Source organism: Salmo salar, chromosome ssa18 (assembly GCF_905237065.1).
Source record: "Salmo salar chromosome ssa18, Ssal_v3.1, whole genome shotgun sequence".
In the NCBI taxonomy this organism is placed as follows: domain Eukaryota; kingdom Metazoa; phylum Chordata; class Actinopteri; order Salmoniformes; family Salmonidae; genus Salmo; species Salmo salar.
In genome coordinates this window covers 4,527,483-4,552,341 of record NC_059459.1, presented here as the reverse complement: position 1 = coordinate 4,552,341, position 24,859 = coordinate 4,527,483, and the positions used below count along the sequence as shown (strand labels likewise).

Below are 24,859 nucleotides of genomic sequence, written 5' to 3'. Positions count from 1 at the left end.
TAATTGGAATTTGACCTCCCTTGATAAAAAATTAAGTATAAAATAATAGCCAATCAGCGTTGAGTTCATCTGGGTGAGCTCAACTGTGAATGGTCCTGGCGCACCAAAAAAAAAGTGTCAAGGAAGCCAGTTTGTATTTGGCATCACTCCTATCGCATCAAGAGAAATACGTTGTTGTCCTCCAGTGGCTGGTAAGCTAGCTAAAATTGTCCTTTTCCTAAATTAGCCATGGATGGATGCATTGGCATTTCTCTACAAGTAGGGTGAGTCAACATTATTTTTTCTACTTGCACGAACGCAGACACACAGAAATCAGAACCATGGTCAGCCACATCATATTTAGCGTACATTGATGGGACTAAATTGTTTTTGTTATCTTTTAGTCGTCACTGTATTAGACTAAGCATAGGTGATTTGATGCTACTGGAATGGTGCTGGAATAGTGGAGGCAGCTCCTGTTTTCTTTGCGACTTGCGATAACTCCCAGTGGTTCTAAATCAATAGTTGTTTAGTAGTCCAAAAATGATGAACATTAACTTGCTTGACCATGCTGTAGGTCATGTAACTGGTTGTTACATGCAGTATGCTTTGTGGACTTCACCGGACAGAGGTTGCTCTCCGGTTTTGTGATGAAAAAAAGTTGTGGTTGAATTTATTCTGCCACTGTCTTATTGTCTCGGCCTTAGGCCTATATATCACAGTCGCAAGGCATATGAACTAACAGGTTATAGAGCAAACAACGCAACAACACATAGCTTCTAATATGTGACGCGTTTCAGGAAACTAGGCGTATGTCACAAGTCACGACTTCACAGAAAAGCCATTTTAAAGGTTTTTTTTTAAATCAAAATGCGTTTTTGGGCAGAAATGCCTTCTGGAAAATGTGAATTTTCATATGCCTTAATAACAAACTTGTATGACATCTGTAAATACGAATAGAATTGTTACATTACGAGCCTTGTTGGTTAAGCCATATAAACTCAGAAAAAAGAAACGTCCTCTCACTGTCAACTGCGTTTATTTTTAGCAAACTTAACATGTGTAAATATTTTTATGAACATAACAAGATTCCACAATTGAGACATAAATTGAACAAGTTCCACAGACATGTGACTAACAGAAATTGAATAATGTGTCCCTGAACAAAGGGGGGTCAAAATCAAAAGTAAGTCAGCATCTGGTGTGGCCACCAGCTGCATTAAGTACTGCAGTGCATCTCCTCCTCATGGACTGCACAAGATTTGCCAGTTCTTGCCGTGAGATGTTACCCCACTCTTCCAACAAGGCACCTGCAAGTTCCCGGACATTTCTGGGGGGAATGGCCCTAGCCCTCACCCTCCGATCCAACAGGTCCCAGACGTTCTCAATGGGATTGAGATCCGGGCTCTTCGCTGGCCATGGCAGAACACTGACATTCCTGTCTTGCGGGAAATCACGCACAGAACGAGAAGTATGGCTGGTGGTATTGTCATGCTGAAAGGGTACCATATGAGGGAGGAGGATGTCTTGTTCCCTGTAACGCACAGCGTTGAGATTGCCTGCAATGACAACAAGCTCAGTCCGATGATGCTGTTACACACTTCCCCAGACCATGACGGACCCTGCACCTCCAAATCGATCCCGCTCCAGAGTACAGGCCTCGGTGTAATGCTCATTCCTTCGAGGATAAACGCGAATCCGACCATGACCCCTGGTGAGACAAAACCGTGACTCGTCAGTGAAGAGCACTTTTTGCCAGTCCTGTCTGGTCCAGCGACGGTGGGTTTGTGCCCATAGGCAACGTTGTTGCCTGATGTCTGGTGAGGGCCTGCCTTACAACAGGCCTACAAGCCCTCAGTCCAGCCTCTCTCAACCTATTGCGGACAGTCTGAGCACCGATGGAGGGATTGTGCATTCCTGGTGTAACTCGGGCAGTTGTTGTTGCCGCCATCCTGTACCTGTCCTGCAGGTGTGATGTTCGGATGTACCGATCCTGTGCAGGTGTTACACGTGGTCTGCCACTGCGAGGATGCCTCCTTGCAGCATGCCTGAGGCACTTTCACACAGATGAGCTGGGACCCTGGGCATCTTTCTTTTGGTGTTTTTCAGAGTCAGAAGAAAGGCCTCAGTGTCCTAAGTTTTCATAACTGTGACCTTAATTGCCTACCGTCTGTCAGCTGTTAGTGTCTTAATGACCGTTCCACAGGTGCATGTTCATGAATTGTCTATGGTTAATTGAACAAGCATGGGAAACAGTGTTTAAACCCTTTACATTGAAGATCTGTGAAGTATTTGGATTTTTACGTATTATCTTTGAAAGACGGTCCTAAAAATGGGCCATTTCTTTTTTTGCTGAGTTTAGAAGGCTTCTGTCTATTTGAGCTGGTAAGTCTGTGTTGGTAATCCTGTCGAACGCGGCTTTAAAAAAAATGTGTGGTGGAGTTGTATAAGTGTTGCTCTCCACTTTCTGGACGATCGAATTGAGAAATCAGTTGAATTAGAAAACACCTGTCTTGCATCTTCAAACTAAGGGCAACCATGGCATCTGTGACAGGGAGACGCGTCCATCATGCATGATGTTGTATACGGGTAAGATTAGCTAGCTACATTTTCAGATATTACATGTTTCTAATTTTGATAAAGTGGTTTCATTTCAAGCTAAAGTGTACTGTTAGCTAGCTAAGGTTAACTGGCTAGCTCCGTAGCTAACGTTATGTGTATGACATTATTGCTAGTTAGAGCCTAATGTTAGCTAGCTAATAAGGATGCACGATATATCGGTGAACATATCTGAATCGGCTGACATTAGCTAAAAATGCCAACATCAGTATCGGCCCGATGTCTAGTTTAATGCCAATGTGGAAAACCGATGTCAAAGCTGACGTGCATACCTATATAACGTAGTTGCATGACGTAATGACGCCACGTAAACTTTTGCGCTACACCTGCCACACAGTATTCCGAACCTAGACCACAATGTCTGCTCTGTGGAAGTTGAGCAGTCATTTGAAAGAGTAAGAACATTTCAGCGAGACAACTCAAAGGCGAAATCCATGAATGCCAAGATAATGAGATTCATTGCCCTTGACAATCAACCGTTCATTGTTGTGGGTGATGTTGGCTTTCACCGACTGGTCGAGCACCGGTACACACTATAAGTGCGCTATTTTTCAGATGTTGCCCTAACGAAGTTATACAGTAATAGCATCACTGCTATTAGCTTCACGACATACCATTCTATGGAATGACGTTTGGGTCTTTGCGTGTCAAAAAAGATACACGTCAAATAACACTATTTGACATGTCAAATAAACTTTTAATTTGACACTTCAAATAACACAGTTCTATTATAGATTGTTGTGTGCTCTGAATTTGCACATGCAAGCCAAGCGCTACCACTACTATCAGTAACACTGTCAAAGCTGTACAAAAAAAAGTCTGCAAACACCGGCCATGAACGATGTATTTACAATACCGCGTCGGTAATAAAGCAGCATTTGTTCGACTGCAACTTCTGGGGTAGCTAGCTAGCTTTAGCTTGGTACCTAGCTAGCAGCAATACAGCCAGCCTGAAACTACAGTCATTTTCGTTATTCTTAGCAATGATTTAGGAATCCTTGTAAGTATTAGCTAGGTAGCCACTTGTTGTTCGCCTATTGAAATTGAACTTCAGTTCATGAAAATAAATAGCTCGCCAGCTACTTAACCCTGTTGCTCAAAGCTAATGTTATAAGCAGCCAGCTAGCTTCATCTGGCTAATGAGGTTCAACCGGACTGGGTTATGTGTTGTGAAGCTAGCCACAATAAGGATTAGGCACAATATTGGAATTTGTGGTTTGCCTTCAAAATAAAAGTTCCTATTTGAAAGTGATGCATAAGGTTACAATTGGTGGAATCATGCCATATTTAGACTAGATAATGTTAAACAAGGTTGGAATGTGAAGCAATGAAATGGGGTGTCAGTCTACTCGGTGACACACACAGAACACAACTGTGAAGTGTTTACGCAAATATTAGCATTGTAGTTCTCATCGTGGGACTGTGACTGTGTAAGTCGCTCTGGATAAGAGCGTCTGCTAAATGACTAAAATGTAAAATGTAAATAACCTCTCCAGTCAGCCTATTGTGTGTGTTGACATTCATATTGCACTGAACAGCTTTACCTAAGGATTGGGGATCAATGAAATGGGGTATCAGTCTACCAACGTCCTCCTCAGTTATCAGACTCCAAAACATGCCATTCTAAAGTATAATACATCCAGTGTGATTTCAACAGATTTTTGTCAAATTAACAAATTGTCTTTTGTTGATTTTATATAACAACATTCCAACCTTGTTTAGCATGATCTATTAAATTGTGGCATAATTCCACCATTTATATTAATTTGCATCACTGTCAATGACAGTTTTATTTTGAAGGCTAACCGCTAAGTCCACTATTGTGGCTAATCCTTATTGTGGCTAGCTTCACATAGATGGGTCCGACCACCATTCATCAAATAAGAACTGTCTTATAAATTAGGGTTATTTTAGCTAGCTAGCTAGCTAGCTAACTATATAGCTTGGAGTTAACTATAGCAAAACAATCTGTTCCCGTAGCTATGTTTTTGGGGAAGAACATTGTTTGTTGGTTAGCTCCCAGCAGATTCATGCAGGGTAGTAACGATATGATTTGGCACTATGTTCATTGTAGTTTAACTAACTAACGTTACCTGGCTAGCTCGTTAGTTAACGTTACGTGACGTGTGATCTTACACGTTTACCTAGCTAGGTTCATTGTTTACCTAGCTAGCTACGTGTCTTAAGCTGAAGTGTACTGTTAGCTAGCTAATGTTAGCTGGCTCGCTCCCTAGCTGACGTTATTATTCGTATCCCAGAGCTGTTTGTTTTCCTAGTTAGAGCCTAATGTTAGCTAGCAGATTCATGCATGGTAGTAACGACATGATTTGGCACTATGTTCATTGTTGTTTAATTAGCTAACGTTAGCTGGCTGGCTCGTTAGCTAACGTTATGTGACGTGTGTGTGATCTTACACGTTGTTTACCTAGCTAGGTTCATTGTTTACCTAGCTAGCTACCTACATGTCTTAAGCTAAAGTGTACAACACCAGTTGAATATGGCCGGTGTTAGTAAACGTCGGCAAAAAAGCGTCATGAAATTGTTGCCAGCAGAGCTGGTTAGGCTGTTGTCATATTATACAGAGGTAAACAAATCATTGGCCAGAGCGTCAAATGTGTGTGCTCTGAACGCTCCGAGAGAGAAACAAGATTTGTGGGGCTTAAGCTTAAGAGGGTGTGATCGATGCTGAATGGGTGTAGACAAAGAAGAGCTCTTCACTAGATACCAAAACATTCAAAAGCCATTTTGTCTAAAGTGAGTTTACAAGTTATCAACCTTCAAAGCATAATTACTTTGCCATTGTTCCTCAAAAATGCAGTGTAGGATATACTATTTTGTAGCTCTGAGTCTACTTTTATCAAATGTAAAATACACCATTTCAAATTTTGCTACAAAAGACCGAATCCAAGTGGTGAGCCTTTTTATCTGGCTTGGCTTCTCCAATGATTTTACCCACCACCGCCACTACATGTTTTCGTAACAGAAATCCATATTCTAAATACACTGAACAAAAATAAACACAACATGCAACAATTTCAAAGATTTTACTGAGTTACAGTTCACATAAGGAAATCAGTCAATTTTAAATAAATTCATTAGGTTGTAATCTATGGATTTCATATGACTGGGAACACAGATATGCAAAACAAAAAGTTGGGGTGGATCAGAAAACCAGTCAGTATTTGGTCTGACCAACATTTTCGTAATGCAGCGCGACACATCTCCTTCGCATAGAGTTGATCAGGCTGTTGATTGTGGCCTGTGGAATGTTGTCTCACTCCTCTTCAAAAGCTGTGGGAAGTTACTGGATATTTGCAGGAACTGGAACACGGTGTTGTTCACTTTGATCCAGAGCATCCCAAACATGCTCAATGGGTGACATGTCTGATGAGTATGCAGGCCATAAAAGAACTGGGACATTTTCAGCTTCCAGGAATTGTTTTCAGATCTTTGCGACATGGGGCCGTGCATTATCATCCTGAAACATGAGGCGATAAATGGCACGACAATGGGCCTTAGGATCTCATCACGGTATCTCTGTGCATTCAAATTGCCTTCGACAAAATGCAATTGTGTTCATTGCCCGTAGCTTTTGCCTGCCCATACCATAACCCCTCCACTACCATGGGGCACGCTGTTGACATACACACCGTCTGCCATAGTTTTATAAAAAATATAAAAAAATCAAATGTAACCCCTTGTTCTCCCCAATTTCGTCGTACCCTCCCCTAACCCGGACGACACTGGGGCAATTGTGTGCCGCCCCATGGGTCTCCCGGTCACGGCCGGCTGCGACAGAGCCTGGACTTGAACCCAGAATCTGTAGTGGCACAGCTAGCACTGCGATGCAGTCCCTTAGACCACTGCGCCACTGGGGAGGCCTGCCCGGTACAGTTGAAACCGGGAATCAGTCGTGAAGAGCACAGTTCTCCAACATGCCAGTGGCCATCGAAGGTGAGCATTTGCCCACTGAAGTCGGTTACACCGCCGAACTGCAGTCAGTTAAAGACCCTGGTGAGGACGACGAGCACGCAGATGAGCTTCCCTGAAACGGTTTCTGACCGTTTGTGCAGAAATTCTTCGGGTGTGCAAACCCAGTTTCATCAGCTGTCCAGAGGGCTGGTCTCAGACGATCCCGCAGGTGAAGAAGCTGGATGTGGAGGTCCTGGGCTGGCGTAGTTACATGTGGCCTGTGGTTGTGAGGCCGGTTGGACATACTGCCAAATACTCTAAAACGATGTGGAAAGCGGCTTATGGTAGAGAAATTAACATTCAATTCTCTGGCAGCTCTGGTGGATATTTCTGCATTTAGCATGCCAATTGCACGCTCAATCAACTTGAGACATCTGTGGCATTGTGTTGTGTGACAAAACTGCACATTTTTAGAGTGGCCTTTTATTGTCCCCAGCACATGGTGCACCTGTGTAATGATCATGCTGTTTAATCAGCTTCTTGATATGCCACACCTGTCAGGTGGATGTATTATCTTGGCAAAGTAGAAATGCTCGCTAACAGGGATGCAGAGCTACATTTTACTTAAAGATATTACCTCACCAACATGTTTTATTTTGCTGTATTTGAGGGGTAAGGTCTTTCTGGTTTCATTCTACAAAATATCCACTAGTGTAGTGTTGAGAATGTTGAGCTGATAGGCCTAGATTAATTTTATTTATAGGCTATTCAATTACATATAATTTATAATCAAATATGATGGTAATAATAAATTATAGTTCTTAATGTTCCACAAAAATACCTAAAGAATGTAATAATACATTTCATTTGTATGAATAATTGAAGTTTATCATAAAAATATAGAAATTGCTTGTACAGACTAATTAATCTGTCTTTACAATGAAGAATTATGTGTCCCACTTTGCCAATCAAGGTGGCCCAATATGCCAGTATTAACCGATAAAATGTGGTCTCGGGACAATTTGTGTTTGAAGAGCCATCCATCCTGTGTGTTTTTAATATTTTTTAATTTTGTGTAGGAGAGTTTTTAAACTATTTAGAATGGTATCATGTTGGGGGTTAAAACAATGGGATGATTCTCTAAGGTGTTCCGGAAAGCACATTTTCAGAAAGTGTCCCACTTCACCAATACTCACACTATCACTTCCTTTGCTTGGGCACACTTTGATCACGTAGGCTGTAAAGAAGGGAAACGTGATATTCAGTGATAATGTACTCAAACAATTCAGACCTGCCAACTTGTGTACCTGAATCTGCTATATTTCGAATTTCTTTGGCTTTCTTTTTTATTGAAGTATCTGCTTAGTCGGGAGCTGTGTGCATGCATTCTCCAGCCAAAGCAAAGATAATTTGTGCGTGAGTGGAGCCCCTTCAGACAATTGTTATAACTTACAGCCTACGATTACTTTATTAGTTAAATTGTTACATTTATTGTTAACCAAAACTTATCTTTCATTTCAAACAACATAGTTATTGTCCATGCTAAAAACAATTATTGGGTAGTTGAGCGCTTGATCTCTCCAGCCGAAGATCTGTGCGACAAGCAGAAGTCTAGCATAAAAAGAGAGGCATTTCACTGAACACAGCAAACACATACAGTACCAGTCAAAAGTTTGGACACACCTACACATTCAAGGGTTTTTCTTTGTTCACTATTATTCTACAAATGTAGAAAATAGTAAAGACATCAATGAAATAACACATGGAATTATTTAGTAACCAAAAAAGTATAAAAAAATCTAAATATATTTGAGATTCTTCAAAGTAGCCATTCTTTGCCTTGATAACAGCTTTGCACACTCTTGGCATTCTCTTAACCAGCTTCACCTGGAATGCTTTTCCAACAGTCTTGAAGGAGTTCCCACATATGCTGAGCACTTGTTGGCTGCTTTTCCTTCACGCTGCGGTCCAACTCATCCCAAAACATCTCAATTGGGTTGAGGTCGGGGGATTGTGGAAGCCAGGTCATCTGATGCAGCACTCCATCCCTCTCCTCCTTGGTCAAATAGCCCTTACACAGCCTGGAGGTGTGTTGGGTCATTGTCCTGTTGAAAAACAAATGATAGTCCCACTAAGCACAAACCAGATGGGATGGCGTATCGCTGTGGTAGCCATGCTGGTTAAGTGTGCCTTGAATTCTAAATGAATCACATACAGTGTTGCCAGCAAAGCACCATCACACCACCACCTCCATGTTTCACTGTGGGAACCACACATGCAGAGATCATCCGCTCATCTACGGTTCCAAACGGGCTCATCAGACCAAAGGACAGATTTCCACCAGTCTAATGTCCTTTGATCGTGTTTCTTGGCCCAAGCAAGTCTCTTCTTCTTGGTGTCCTTTAGTAGTGGTTTCTTAGCAGCAATTTGACCATGAAGGGCTGATTCACACCATCACCTCTGAACAGTTGATGTTGAGATGTGTCTGTTACTAGAACTCTGTGAAGCATTTATTTGGGCTACAATTTCTGAGACTGGTAACTCTAATGAACGTATCCTCTACAGCAGAGGTAACTCTGGGTCTTCCTTTCCTGTAGCGGTCCTCATGAGAGCCAGTTTCATCAAAGCACTTGATGGTTTTTGCGACTGCACTTGAAGAAATCTTCAAAGTTCTTGAAATGTTCCAGATTGGCTGACCTTCATGTCTTACAGTAATGATGGACTTGTTTCTCTTTGCTTATTTGAGCTGTTCTTGCCATAATATGGACTTGGTCTTTTACCAAATAGGGCTATCTTCTGTATACCACCCCTACCTTGTCACAACACAACTGATTCGCTCAAACACATTAAGAAGGGAATAAATTCCACAAATTAACTTTTAACAAGGTACACCTGTTAATTGAAATGCATTCCAGGTGACTACCTCATGAAGCTGGTTGAGAGAATGCTAGGAGTTCAAAGCTGTCATCAAGGAAAAGGGTTGCTACTTTGAAGAATCTCAAATATAAAATATATTTTGATTTAACACTTTTGTTTTTGTTGGTTTCTACATGATTCCATATGTGTTATTTCATATTTTTGATGTCTTCACTACAATGTAGACAATAGTAAAGAAAAACCCTTGAATGAGTAGGTCTGTCCAAACTTTTGACTGGTACTGTATATGTCATGGGATAACAAATAGGCCTAATAGCCTATATGGCTTCTCCTATAAAGTGGCACAAAACAGGCTATAACAATGCATTCTAGGCCTGCTGTTTTCAAATCAACGACGGACTGACAGAATGAGACATGGGGTCCAGCAAAATAAAATGAGTGATGCTTGAATATGCTAGCTCTACGAATATTAACAAAATGTTAAGTATTTTTAGCATTGATTTAAATCAGGCTTAGCCTATATTTTATATCCTTTATTTATTGCTTATATCCTAGCCAGCTACAGCTTTAAACTGAAATCACTAACCAGGTTTCAATCCAACCTTTTTTATTTGAGTGAAGTGTCTGATGATAATTTTTATGACAGGCCTGTTGGACAAATTTGCTAATTTGTCAGGTAAACTTTCCAAATGTGACAAAACAAAATAGGCTAGACAAGGTGGGATCTTTTTGTGTATGTAAAATTAATTATGCGAGAAATGGCTGTGGAAATACATTTTTATGCTCAAACATTGATATAATAGCCATCATATTAAAGTAAACTTGGAGTCATGCGATATGTTGTCTTAGCCTAGGCAACCGATAGTGGATGCTAGGATTGATGTGCCCAGCCGTTAATACACTCCTGTCTCCCGTGGGCCGGCTCGTACATAAAGCATCCACCATTCAGGCTGCAAAGGCATAATTTCCCTGCTTAATTACCTGTAATGGCAGGCCGTCGGGGGGGGGGGATGGAAAAATGGTATCTTAACACCATTTACCACCACCATTTTCTGATTTTCTGACAGTTCTGTTGTGAAACATCCTTAGTTGTCTGAAAATGTTGGAGGAAAATTGTGTTTTATTAAGGTGATACACATGGTTGTTTTTTTCCCCCCAGACTGCCCGCCATTCAACCATGGTACCTGAGCTGTTGGCTATAGCACATGTGCAAAGACCATATACGCTGTATAATACCCAAAAAATTGTGAGAAAATGATCAGTAACTTGAAAATGAGATGGAAACCCATTTACTTGTATTTTTTATTCGGTATATAGGAATTGAACCGCAAAGGTTATTTTATTGAGTATCATAATTGTGGAGAAAGAGTGGAGGGGGTTGCACTGTTATTCAAAAACATTTCCCAATGTTGACAGGTCTGCTATTTGTATGCTGAAACGCATCTGTGTAAGCTACATTTTGTTGTTGGCGACCCTGCATGCAGAAAACACTATTTTAAACTAACTGAAAGGTAATTTCACATTCCTTATATTAAGCAAACCAGATGGCAAGATTTGCTTGTTTTTTTAAATTTACGGATAGCCAGGGGCACACTCCAACACAATTTACAAACTAAGCATTTGTGTTTGGTGAGTCCGCCAGGTCAGAGGCAGTTGTGTTGACCAGGGATTTTTTTTATATCTTTGTGTACACTTTTATTTATGAATATCCCGACATGTTGACTACGATGTCGCCTACTTGAATAGTTACACATGCTGTATTGAAGTAATCTAAATTGAATATGTATACACCACCAGCTACCTACCATTAGCCACGCTCCTTATTTGAGTACATTTTTTTTTTACATTTGCGTAACTTAAATTCTACATAAGTCAAAGTGTGGAGTAGCTCTTCAATCCATTCAGTTGGAGTTGAGACATAGAGACATGGGCAGTTTTCTGCAATTTTATTTAATTAACATTGATTTTAAAAGTAGATGCTCTGTATAATAAGTGGAAAAAGGCAAACAAGCTTAACTTCAAGTAAGACAATGAACAACAATGTTCTTCACTGAAAAAAGCACATTAATGATACGCATGCAAGAGTTCATAAGCAGCTGGATGATATACTAAAAACTTGAATACTATCATAACTCACTATAGGAATACTATAGAGATTTTGATTAATGATAGTACTATACAAGTATAACAGAACATCGGACAGGAAACCCTATAGGAAATCCTTTATGAATATTATAGAGGGTGAAAGATCTTATGGGAAACTATAGTGCCCACTATAGGGTACTATAGAAATCCTATAATATCCTATAGGAATACTGTAGTTATTTTACGTAAGGGTAAATTCAAGTTCGCAGGCACCTAGTACTGTTGTTTAGTTAGCAGTGTTTCTGTAGCACATGAGATTGAGTTTGCAAAATAAATGAACTGGATTGATGCAAATAATCATATCATTCTGCCAGGTAGGCATAGGGTACTTTTGTAGCTAGTTAACATGTAATTTTTGGGAAAGCCTTTCCATCTACCAGAAGACTGTTAGGCCTATCATTAGCATCTATATTTTCCCCGTTCTTTAAATGTTTGAAACTTGGATGTTTTACTTCATATTATGAGGCATGTCTTGCCTTGCTTCAAAGTAGCCTATTGCCAAAATCCCAATTTTGAAACTTGCAGGCAATTCTTTTATAAAGACTTCCTCATATGTGTTCTCCTTTTCTATTGGTTTTCTTTCAACTTTATTTAATTATCTAGCAGCCAATGGCTTTATCCTAGTCATATTAGCAACCCATGATAGTTGATCCATCTTTAGATCTCCCCTCTCTAAATTTCAAACAACTATTTCCATCTCTGTCCGTGAAACCGCTTGCATTGTGCTGTGCACATTTTAGGCGTTTTCCTGTAAATAGCATTTTAGAACATTCCTGCATAGGCCTACCACTGTGTGCACATTGTAGTGCCCAAAATGTGAAGAAATAAAAGTTAAACATTTTAAGCTAAACATTTTGATCTATTCCATCAACCTTATTAATTGATACAGCATTTAGCCACTACACTACTTTGATATGAAACGTGGGGATTAAGAAGTGAGTAGGCCTATACACAATGCCCACTGAGAAATTTGTGGGTATACAGTGCATTTGGAAAGTATTCAGACCCCTTGACTTTTTCCACATTTTGTTATGTTACAGCCTTATTTTAAAATTGATTAAAACCTCTCTGGGGTATGTCATTCGCCAACAGCCAGTGAAATAGCAGAGCGCCAAATTCAAAACAACAAAAATCTCATAATTCTAATTTCTTACACATACAAGTATTATACACTATTTTAAAGATAAACTTCTTGTTAAGAGTAAATCATAGTCCACAGACACTAGGATGAAATAGTCCTGCGTCCCATTGTGACATAACTACACGGCTCCATCTGCGGGGGGGACACAGCCTGAACACACACATCCCCACAATTCCCAACCAATGCATCTTCTATTCATTTGAATGTGTTGACAGTTGGAGAAATTACTTGAGCTGTGCTGAGAATCGAAAGTATGAAAGCCAACTGACCAATAGTCTAGAACACTGCTGTACATGCACGTTTTGGACTCTGATAAACCCTTTACACTACACCACTATAACATGCTGACCACACCGCTCGCGTTGCAAAATAAATGTGCACATACATGTTATTCAATCATTGCACCCACACTGCTCGTCCGCGTCTCAATAGAAATTGGTTCTATTTGTGATGCTCGTCCGGCCTCTCCCATCTCCTCATTGGTTTTTAGGAGCATATACCCACGTGCCATCTCCTCATTGGTTTTTAGGAGCATATAGCCACATGGGTGATTGAAAGATGAATTTAAGACCACACCGGTTGGTTGTAGTAATGCTGTAAAGTTGGTTGCAAACCGCCATATAATGTCCAAAGAAGAAAAAGAAGCCTGAAGGAAGGAGGAGAGATGAGGAGAAACAAATTCGGTTTACCGTTTTAATCTGTGGATTGTCAGAGTAGAGGACCTTGTGCAATTCAGGTAAAATAACCCAATGTTTATATACCCGGACAAATTGGCTAGCAACAGCAAGCTAGCTAGCTAAATTGCCATAAATGTTTAATGCTTTTTGACCTGTCCCCAAATTAATATAATTGGTTCAGAGTTTGTTTTGATATTTCAACCTGCGTGGCCTGATCGTTTCTGGTGTGGGTGAACAAAATCAACTTGCACATGATGGCGGACGTGCGGTTTGGTCAGCATGTAAGCTGTTGCTTGAAGTTCTACCTCCTACACAGAGTGCGTTGTTTTGGGAGAGGAGCAGAGGGGAAGAGCATCTTTATTATATTTTCCCCTACTGTACTCTACCAAATTAATCTATTATGTGTAAGTACAATAGATTTGGTCCAGTTTTCTGCAAGTACTCATTCAATTGTTGCAAGTGGTTGTACTAAATTATCCTCTAATTGCACAAGTTGCATTTGTTTACATTGTGAACCTAGCTAGTCAATGTAGCTAGCTAGTAGTAGTAGCTTTTTGACTTCAGAAATCTTAGTAAAATAACCAGTGGTGTATGCAACCAAAATCAATTTCATTTCTCATTATTTCAATTCACAAGATGGAATGGGAAAATGTATGGAGTAAAAAGTACAATATTTTCTTATTAAGGAATGTATAGTAGTAAAAAATATGAAAAGTAAAGTACAGATACCCCCCCCAAAAAAACGAATTAAGTACTTTACACTACTGCTAAATGTCCATGAATGTTTCTACCTGTCCCCAAATTAATATAGTTGGTGTAGATGGACAAAATCAAAATGCGCACGCGCGTGGCCGGTGTAGTTAGCGTGTGAAGTTCTCTGCGTTCATAGTAGGTTAGGGGTCAGATTCAATACACTGCCACCCAAGTCATGGTCTGTCTGTGACTCAAAGTCCTTGAAGCACCGACAAAACTAATGTTTAGTCTGAGGCGGAGTAGCGCTTTCCTCAGCATAATTTCAATGTCACTGTCGTGTCACGGGGAACTACCCACTCCGCTAGCTCGTTGTCTAGGCTCGCTAACGTCAGCTAATTATAATTTACAGAATGTGTTTTCTGAGTTGCTCTGATAACGACTTGAACGTTATTTATTAAATGTATGCATGCCTCCCGCGTTTTCACAATTGAATCATTGCATCATTATTATACGCTATTTTCTAAAGACTAGTACATGTCCCTCTAATTTATCCAGCTAACGTTAGCTATTCTGATACTCGGTCTGGGTTTTATTCTATCGCGAACGTGTCTGAATATGATCTCTGCACATTTTGTCACACACATTACGCTGGAATAATGAACGCCCGGGAGACAAAATAGTGAAACTCACCAATCACAGATCCAGACAGCAGTACTTTGTCACTCCCTCTTCTCGCGTAGCCTATCAGACCAGCTCGAAAGGAGGGGTCAGGCTTTCAGAAAAAAATCGATTCAAGCGATTCATCAAGGGAGATTTAAACCCGAGGTTTGGGAACGAAGAGTCCTTTTTGGCTGGTTTGTCTGAGGCGGCCAACAGGTCTGTTACAGAGTGAAACTGTTACTGAGACAAAAAGACGCACACAATGACAGCAGCAAGGTAAGGACACTAGACTAGGGAGAGGACCTGATGTGCATTGTGCTATATAGTCTGTAAAGTACATGGTTCAATGCTGAGGTGTTGGTCTATCTATGTAGTGGATGGTAGGATGCTGAAATGATGGTGTAGCTGGTCTGGTGGTAGGGAAATTGGCTCACCACTCTGTAATCTTAAGCGAGCAGATGGAGCGCTTGTTCAGTAGGAACCTGTGTGTATTAAGGGTGGGGTGTCAATGAAACACTGATAAATATTTTATTAAGAACGGGCCAACTCCCTAGAGGCCTATTAACATAGTGTATTAATGAAGACTATAGTAAGTTACATTTTTATTAAAGTGTCACTGCACGCTGATACAATTTGAGAATACAAAATACAGATTTTTTAAAACTACATTGTGGACCACTCGAAAAGAGTTTTGAGACACTAAAAAACAATCATAATCAAACATTGTACATATTTCCTTTGGCATCATATATAATACATTTAATCCTCTAGTATATATTAGTATCAGTTATTATACATACATAATTTATAAACATGTATGCAAAACAATTAAGTACAGTAGATGAAAGGAAATTTAGGCATTATAAAGAAATGTCTCCGTTGGAGGATAAGGTAGCAGCAGGCTTTGGCGCAGGAATTTACGTTATTGTTACCTGATACATTTTCACACTTCTACAAGGTTGTGCAGGAAGCAAACAGCTGAAACAGGAAGGGAATAACCTGAACTTGTCCGTCAAGAAATACTTATTTTCGTTTTGCTACGGTGTGCAGTGTGCACTAATGAATACACCCCAGATGTACAGTAGTGAGAGAGAGTTCAACAAGGTTCACCCTGACCCTGCACAGCCTGTCCGTTTTTCTTAAGGTTGAATATTAAACCTAAGGCGTGTGTGAACTGAAGCCTGATTTAATATGCTTATCACTCTGGCACTGTGTCCCTCAGTGGTGTCAGTCTTTAGACCCATAGCTGAAACTCCCTGACACTCTCACACACACGCAGGCAGGTCTGTTTGTTCAGTCTTCTGTTTTACTATTGGGTCTCAGAGGGGGAGGAGAGGTGGGTAAGCAGAGATGTTGGTTTAGAAACATGTTTGGGATAACGCTTGTCACAAGACTCTACAACTGTTACAGAATCAAGCTTTTGTGTTCAGCTCATCCCTGGAAGACACACACTGCTATCCTCTTGATGCTGCCTTTTCGTGAAATATGTCATGTGATGATGCATGAATGAATATAGGGCTTCTATCACATCTGTGTTAACACTATCTGTGTTCAGTCCATATTCTCACCTATTGACGTTAGACTGTTTAGGCCTACCTATAATTCTGTGAATGGTACACTTATGGATGGTCAATGGAACGCATAGACTGTTATTCCACCATATGCATATGACATTTTCTGATGGTTTGTAACAATACAAAACTAATGTTGTGACTGATAATTGTGTGTGTGTGTTTTACAGCCCTAATTCTCTGTTCGGGATGGGGAACCCCCTGCTGGACATCTCAGCCGTCGTGGACAAGGACTTCCTGGAGAAGTGAGTCACTGGGGAAGGGGCGTAGGTGGCTTTCACACCTAGTTTGTTAGGACTTTTTTTTTTTTTTTTTTTTACTCTGGTGCGTTTACCCCCTATGTTTGGTTCATTTGAACAGGTGCGAACACTATCTGCACTCTGATGTGCACTACACAAGTGCACAGTTAGTTGAGGTAGTATGTACATGTAGGTAGAGTTATTAAAGTGACTATACATAGATGACAAAAGAGACCAGCAGTGGCGTAAAGAGGGGGGGAGGGGGCATTGCAAATAGTTTGGGTAGCCATTTGACTAGATGTTCAGGAGTCTTATGGCTTGGGGGTAGAAGCAGTTTAGAAGCCTCTTGGACCTAGACTTGGCGCTCCGGTACCGCTTGCCGTGCGGTAGTAGAGAGAACAGTCTATTACTAGGGTGGCCGGAGTCTTTGACAATTTTTAGGGCCTTCCTCTGACACCGTGTGGTATAGAGGTCCTGGATGGCAGGAAGCTTGGCCCCAGTGATATACTGGGTCGTTCGCACTACCCTCTGTAGTGCCTTGCGGTCGGAAGCCGAGGATTTGCCGTACCAGGCAGTGATGCAACCAGTCAGAATGCTCTCGATGGTGCAGCTGTAGAACCTTTTGAGGATATGAGGACCCATGCCAAATCTTCTCAGTCTCCTGAGGGGGAATAGGTTTTGTCACACCCTCTTCACGACTGTCTTGGTGTGGTTGGACCATGTTAGTTTGTTGGTGATGTGGACACCAAGGAACTTGAAGCTCTCAACCTGCTCCACTGCAGCCCCGTCGATGCTCTGCCCTCTTTTTCCTGTAGTCCACAATCATCTCCTTTTTCTTGATCACGTTGAGGGAGAGGTTGTTGTCCTGGCACCACACGGCCAGGTCTCTGACCTCCTCCCTATAGGCTGTCTCGTCGTTGTCGGTGATCAGGCTTACCACTGTTGTGTCATCTGCAAATTGAATGATGGTGTTGGAGTCGTGCCTGGCCATGCAGTCATAAGTGAACAGGGAGTACAAGAAGGGACTGAGCATGCACCCCTGAGGGGCCCCTGTGTTGAGGATCAGCGTGGCGGATGTGTTGTTACTTACCCTTACCACCTGTGGGCGGCCCGTCAGGAAGTCCAGGATCCAGTTGCAGAGGGAGGTGTTTAGTCCAAGGGTCCTTAGCTTATTGATGAGCTTTGAGGGCACTATGGTGTTGAACGCTGAGCTTGGTTGAAATTGGTTGTTGATCATTGTTAGAGAACCGTTTTCAAGTCTTTCCATAGATTTTCAAGCAGATTTAAGTTAAAGCTCCCAAGTGGCGCAGCGATCTAAGGCACTCTATCTCAGTGCAAGACGCGTCACTTCAGTCCCTGGTTCGAATCCAGTCTGTATCACATCCGGCTGTGATTGGGAGTCCCATAGGGTGGTGCACAATTGGCCCAGCGTTGTCCGGGGTTGGCCGTCATTGTAAATTAAAAATGTGTTCTTAACTGACTAACTAAAATAAAAATACAATTTAAAAAACTAACTCAGCCACACGGGAACATTCACTGTCTTCTTGGTAAGCAACTCCAATGTAGATTTGGCCTTGTATTTTAGGTTATTGTCCTGCTGAATGGTGAATTCATCTCCCAGTGTCTGGTAGAAAGCAGACTGAACCAGGTTTTCCTCTAGGATCTTTCCTGTGCTTAGCTCCATTCTGTTTCTTTTTTATTCTACAAAAACTTCCCAGCCCTTAACGATTACAAGCATACCTATAACATGATGCAGCTACCACTATCTTTGAAAATATGGAGAGTGGTACTCAGTAATGTGTTTGGGGCAAATGCAATGCAACTCCTTGTCTATAGGACAAAAAGTGGGGGAAAAGCCACATTTTTTGCAGTATTACTTTAGTGACTTTTTGCACCAGGATGCATGTTTTGTAGTATTTCTATTCTGTGCAGGCTTCCTTCTTTTCAGCCTGTCAATTAGGTTATTATTGTGGAGTAACTACAATGTTGTTGATCCATCCTCAGTGTTCTCCTATCACAGCTATTAAACTCTGTAACTGTTTTAAAGTCACCATTGGCCTCATGGTGAAATCCCTGAGCAGTTTCCTTCCTCTCTGGCAACTGAGTTAGGAAGGACACCTGTATCTTTGTAGTGGCTGGGTGTATTGATACACCATCCAAGTGTAATTAATAACTTCACCATGCTCAAAGGGATATTCAATGTCTGCTTTTTCTATTTTTACCATCTACCAATAGGTTCCCTTATTTGCGAGGAATTGGAAAACCTCCCTGTTCTTTGTGGTTGAATCTGTGTTTGAAATTCACTGCTTATCTGTATGTGTGGGTTACAGTGATGAGGTAGTCATAAAAAAAATCATGTTAAACACTTATTGCACACAGTGAGTCCATGCAATTTATGTGACTCCTGAATGTATTTAGGCTTGCATAACAAAGGGGTTGAATACTTATTGACTCAAGACATTTCAGCTTTTCATTAAGTTGTAAAAATGTAGAAAAACATAATTCCACTTCCAGTGACAAAACATTTTTATTTAATCAATTTTAAGTTCAGTCTGTAACACAACAAAATGTGGAAAAAGTGAAGGGGTGTGAGTACTTTCTCAAAAGCACTGTATAACACACGTTTCAATGTAAATTTGGTTGGGTCAACCAAAAAGTTGTTTATTGCAGCTTTTAACCAATGTATGTCAAAATAAATAATTTAGATCCAATAATAAAAACAAATAAACAGTTCTACAACTGAACATCAATAATCAAGAAAGTGCCTGCCCTGCAACAAAATGCTGAGTGATACAGCTTATTTAAGCAATAAGGCCCACGGGGGTGCGGTATATGGTCAATATACCACGGCTAAGGGCTGTTCTTAAGCACGACGCAACGCAGAGTGCCTGGATACAACACTTCGCTGTGTTAAGCTGTTTATATGTTCATGAATAAAAGTTTTGGAAGTGATCCATGCTGAAGGAGCTTCTTAAACCTGACTTTGACCTCAGATGGATAAGACCCTTTCTTCTTTAACCCCTGTGCAGCCTCCGCCCCGTATGCGGGACGGACATCCAGCGAAAAATCATATCGCCATTAGCATAACAAAATGTAATAATTTTTTTTTTTTTCCATTTTTTTTTTCAAATTATATCGTTTTATAGATACACCTCTCCTGAATCGACCCACGTTCTCCGATTTCAAAAAGGCTTTACAGCAAAAGCAAAACATTAGATTATGTTAGAGGAGTATATGTAAAAGTAGCCACATAGCCATTTTCCGACCAACCACATGCATCACAAATAACCAAAAAACAGCTAAATGCAGCACTAACCTTTGACAATCTTCATCAGATGACACACCTAGGACATCATGTTACACAATACATGCATTCTTTTGTTCGATAAAGTTCATATTTATATATAAAAACAGCATTTTACATCGGTGCGTAACGTTGACTATTTTCCCTCAAATGCATCCTATGAAACAGTGCTACAATTTACTAAATTACTATTCGAAAACATTTTTAAAATGTAATATTGTCATTCTAAGATTTATATATGAATATCTCTTGAAGGCACCTGTAATGCCAGATTTAAAAATAACTTTACTGGGTAATCATACTTTGCGATGAAAGGGGATGCGATACTCTGAAAAATAGGCTAACGTTACAGGTCAGCGCCATCTTGGAACAATCGCATATTTTTTTTTATTTTATTTTTTTACATTTTAGTCATTTAGCAGACGCTCTTATCCAGAGCGACTTACAGTAGTGAATGCATACATTTCATAATAATTGTTTTTTTTTTTTCTGTGCTGGCCCCCCGTGGGCTTATCACATCTAGTCTTGTATACTATTGTCAATAATCCCTTACCTTTGGTTGTCTTCATCAGAAAGCACTTCCAGAAATCCCAGGTCCACAACAAATGTATTTTCGTTCGAAAAAATGACTCCTTTATGTTCCAAGAGCTTGTTCTTGTTAGCGCGTCTGAAGGCTGATCCAAATGCTCTGTCGGCCGCGGGACAGCTATTTCGAGAAAATGCATTTTTTTTCCATTTAGGTTCGTTCAAACATGTCAAACGTTGTATAACATAAATCTTCAGGGCCTTTTTCAACAAGAGAGTCAATAAGATTCAACGAGGATGATTGCATTGTCTTTCAAAAACGTTTCGAAAGGGGAGGGAAGCCAGGGCCGCCGGCGTCATAATGGTGATGGCCCTCCTCATGTGACCAATTTCAACAGCGTCTCATTCATTCAGTTTTAACAGTAGGAGACTCAAACCACTTTGTAAAGACTGGGGACATCTAGTGGAAGCAATAGGAAGTGCTCAATGAACCATAGCTCACGGTGTGATGAATAGGCAACGTGATGAAGTTGAGTCCGCAATTCAGAATTCCACTTCCTGTTTCGATCTGTCTCGGGGTTTTGACTGCCATATGAGTTCTGTTATACTCACAGACACCATTCAAACAGTTTTAGAAACTTTAGGGTGTTTTCTATCCACAAGTATTAATTATATGCATATCCTAGCTTCTGAGTTTGAGTAGTAGGCCATTTAAAATGGGCACGAATTGTTTTCAAAATGCGCTGTGGCGCCCCCTATCCTAGGCGACCGTCAAGAGGTTAAGGTTGCTGCCCATATCATCACAAAGCCTATCTCCAACCTTTTGTAACCTGTTTCTCCTTTCTGGGGAGGTTCCCATTGCTTGGAAGGCAGCCACAGTTTGTCCTTTATTTAAAGGGGGAGATCAAGCTGATCCTAACTTATAGGCCTATTTCTATTTTGCCCTATTTATTAAAAGTGTTGGAAAAACTTGTCAATAATCAACTGACTGACTTTCTTGATGTCTATAGTATTCTCTTGGGTATGCAATCTGGTTTCCGCTCAGGTTGTGGATGTGTCACTGCAACCTTAAAGGTCCTCAATGATGTCACCATTGCCCTCGATTCTAATCAATATTGTGCTGCTATTTTTATTGACTTGGCCAAAGCTTTTGATACGTTAGACCATTCCATTCTTGTGGGCCGAGCTAAGGAGTATTGGTGTCTCTGAGGGGTCTTTGGCCTGGTTTGCAAACTACCTCTCTCAAAGAGTGCAGTGTATCAAATCAGAAAATCTGCTGTCTCAGCCACTACCTGTCACCGAGGTAGTACCCCAAGGCTCGATCCTAGGCCCCACGCTCTTCTCAATTTACATCAACAACATAGTTCAGGCAGTAGGAAGCTCTCTCATTCATTTATTTGCAGATGATACAGTCTTATACTCGGCTGGCCCCTCCCGGATTTTGTGTTAAATGCTCTACAACAAAGCCAACAAGCTTTCTCTACCCTTAACCTTGTTCTGAACACCTCCAAAAGAAAAGGTCATGTGGTTTGATAAGAAGAATGCCCCTCTTCCCACAGGTGTTATTACTACCTCTGAGGGTTTAGCGCATGAGGTAGTCACCTCGTACAAGCAAGCATTGTGTCAAGAAGCAGTGTGGCTTGGTTGGGTTGTGTTTCGGAGGACGCACTGCTCTCGACCTTTGCCTCTCTCGAGCTTGTATGGGAGTTGCAGTGATGAGTCAGGACTGTAACTACCAATTGGATAACTGGGATAAATTGGGGAGAAAAAGGGCAAAAAGAAATAATAAGAATAATCATTAGGTGAGACACAAAATTTCACCTGGCCTTTTAAGGGAAGCGCTGTTGCCATGGTGACTTGGATACTCCCTGGTCTGTGATTAAAAAAAATAAACTTAGACTGCAATGTCTTCCTAGCAGCAGACAGTTGCAACAAACTCAAACTAACATCGAAAAACAACCTAGCATGTGAACTAAATTATTTAACTGGCCAAGAAACACGAGAACAAAGTCACACTTTAGTGGCCTTTCTTGTCATTTCGACCTGCTTCTTTCTAAACGTGGGCTTTGGATTTTTTTTGTTGATATTGTTCCCAAACGCTCTGTGTGACTACCTGCCAACGCGGCTGGTGAAATATACATTCATACCTGCCAATTACAAAATCTACCCTCATTTTGCTGGTGTTAATTTCCAACCCTGGTGACAATATTATCAAATTGAGAATGAAGAGACTGATGACCAGCGCAGCATGCATTGACTAAGAAGGGAACAGCTCTTACCAAATAGCACTTCTTCCATATCCTCCTACAGAAGTCGATGCAGGACAGATGTTTTGATTGCTATACCCTATCGGAAAGAGAAGATTCCAAGGTTTCTAATGAACCTATTTTTGCCAAACAACTCTACAAATTGTACTGATGGTCTCTCTGTTTCATAACTTTTTCCTAGAATAACCATGGCTCCATGCCCATGTGAGTACAGGTGACAATCAGCAACAGCTATTTGGGATTTTATTTTTCTGTTATATTCCATTATATATTTACTGTAAAATATGTGTTGACTGTGGTAGGGCATGGCGCAGCCATAGATTTGCATGGCACAGCCATGCATGGATGAATACAATTATGTAATCACTAATTGTGAATGAAGAACAGGGTGGGCCATTCTATTGTATTAATATTTTCTAATTATATTCTCAAAACAGTTTACCCTTTATCAGTTCACCAAATCCAAGCAGTCTTATTAGTTAACTCTAGGCTTACTTGGAGTAGGTTACACAGTGAGAGCGTGCGTCATTTACAATGAGAAGACCTAGACCAATGGATGGACATGCTGCATTAGCGTTACTACAAGATTTGAATGAAAATGACTTGGATGGCGGGGAAGAAATGGATCATGACATCTCTGATTATCCTTCTGATTCGTGCTGAACGGCTTTCCATATCTGGGAAAAGATCCATATTGGGCAGCAGGTGAGCTGGATAACGTGGTGATGATGCTTGTGGAACCTTACATTGTCAAGGGGCGAAATGTCACCATGGACAATTTCTTCAGTCATTGGCGAACAAGTTGCTTGCAAGAAAACAAGCCTGGTCGGCACCATGAACAAAAGAGATGGGAGCTCCCTCCCTTAGTGCAAAATAAGGCAACTGCACAGTAACAGTTTTCCACAACCTAGTTAAATAAAGGTTAAATAAAAAAATTCAAGCAGTGCTTAATAAGAATGGCAAGCCAACACTCACACTACCAATGCAAAGGCAAGAAATAACATTTGAGTCTTGAGCACCATGCATCCGACAGTTGACTGTTGCCATTGAACGGGACACAACAAAGAGAAAACCGGAGACTATTACACACTACAACAAACAAAGGTATGTCACTATTACATAATACACATGCTCTTCTGTATCACACTTGTTGTTTTTCCTATGAGAAAATTATCCTCACCTTTTTTATTCTATTCCATAGGTCGGTGTGGATGTTTTGGATCAGATGGCACGTCTGTACTCGGTGAAAGGTGGAACTTGCCTCTGGCTTGTTGCTGTGTTCTACAACCTGCTTGACTTGGCTGCTATCAACGCACACGTGGTGTTCAAGCAGTAATTTAACAAAACCATGAGCAGGAGAGACTTTATCTGGCACACGGGCTACGTGAGAGACATATGAGGGCCAAGGCAGCAGCAAAGATTCCACGCGAGCCATTGCGCAATCAAAATTGCACACAGCTCCCGGGGAAGAGAAACTGCCAGGTGGGCAGATGCACTCGGAACAGAACCCGCGACACCCGTTTCAGCTGAAAGTGACTTGTTTGTGGGAAGTGTTGCTAGTGAAAGTGACAAAGATTTGTGTCGACTGTTAGGACAAGGGATTGTTACCCCTAAATGAGATCCAACTGTTGCGTGAAGACGCACACCATACTGTAAGCATGAGCGAAGCAAAAGATAATTTGTCCAATAACTATTATATAACTAATCACTAATATACTATTTTGACCGCTGTCATATGGACACTTAAATTCATTATAATTCCATTATAACTTTTGTGCTGATTTTCACTATTCACACCCACACTTGGCACTTATACTGATGTTTAGGCTACTGATATTTTCTTCATTGACTGCATATCTTGCTGACTGTGCGTCTTGGTTTGAGTATTTGTATTTGTTTTGTCGTTATAAAAATTAGCTTTTACTGTGTTCCAACGTATATTATTTTTCATTCATAGTTGTAACACAGGCACTCTACAAATAAATTGTATTTGACACTTGAAATTCTGTGTTTTTTTTGTTTTTTTTTAATATTTTTTTTACATACAGTAACATAATGAAAAAGTTATGTTCTTTCGAATATAAATGTTTCCGGATTGTAATGTTACCTAAGACCTTTTAGAAACTCAACCAAATGATTTTCCAATTGCATATATTTATTAGACTGTTAGAATGTTGACATCCAAAAGACATGTCATTGGCTGCTATTGGTACTCGTCTAGGCCCTGCTATTCTACTGGTCAATATATGC

At 40.7% G+C, this 24,859-nt stretch overlaps 1 protein-coding gene across 2 annotated transcripts in view; it reads left to right on the top strand.

The window, feature by feature from the left end:
- LOC100196663 (adenosine kinase a) overlaps positions 1 to 24,859 on the top strand; it is a 46,753-nt gene that overhangs the window by 2,722 nt on the left and 19,172 nt on the right. Inside the window, exons 1-2 of one of the 2 annotated variants that reach the window (XM_014153933.2) lie at positions 14,723 to 14,979; positions 16,445 to 16,519. In XM_014153933.2, the coding sequence (XP_014009408.1) occupies positions 14,966 to 14,979; positions 16,445 to 16,519 (89 nt within the window). In that variant the 5' untranslated portion in view covers positions 14,723 to 14,965. Of the gene's footprint in view, positions 1 to 14,722; positions 14,980 to 16,444; positions 16,520 to 24,859 lie in introns of those variants that run through there. The other variant, NM_001141692.1, reaches the window with a different exon arrangement.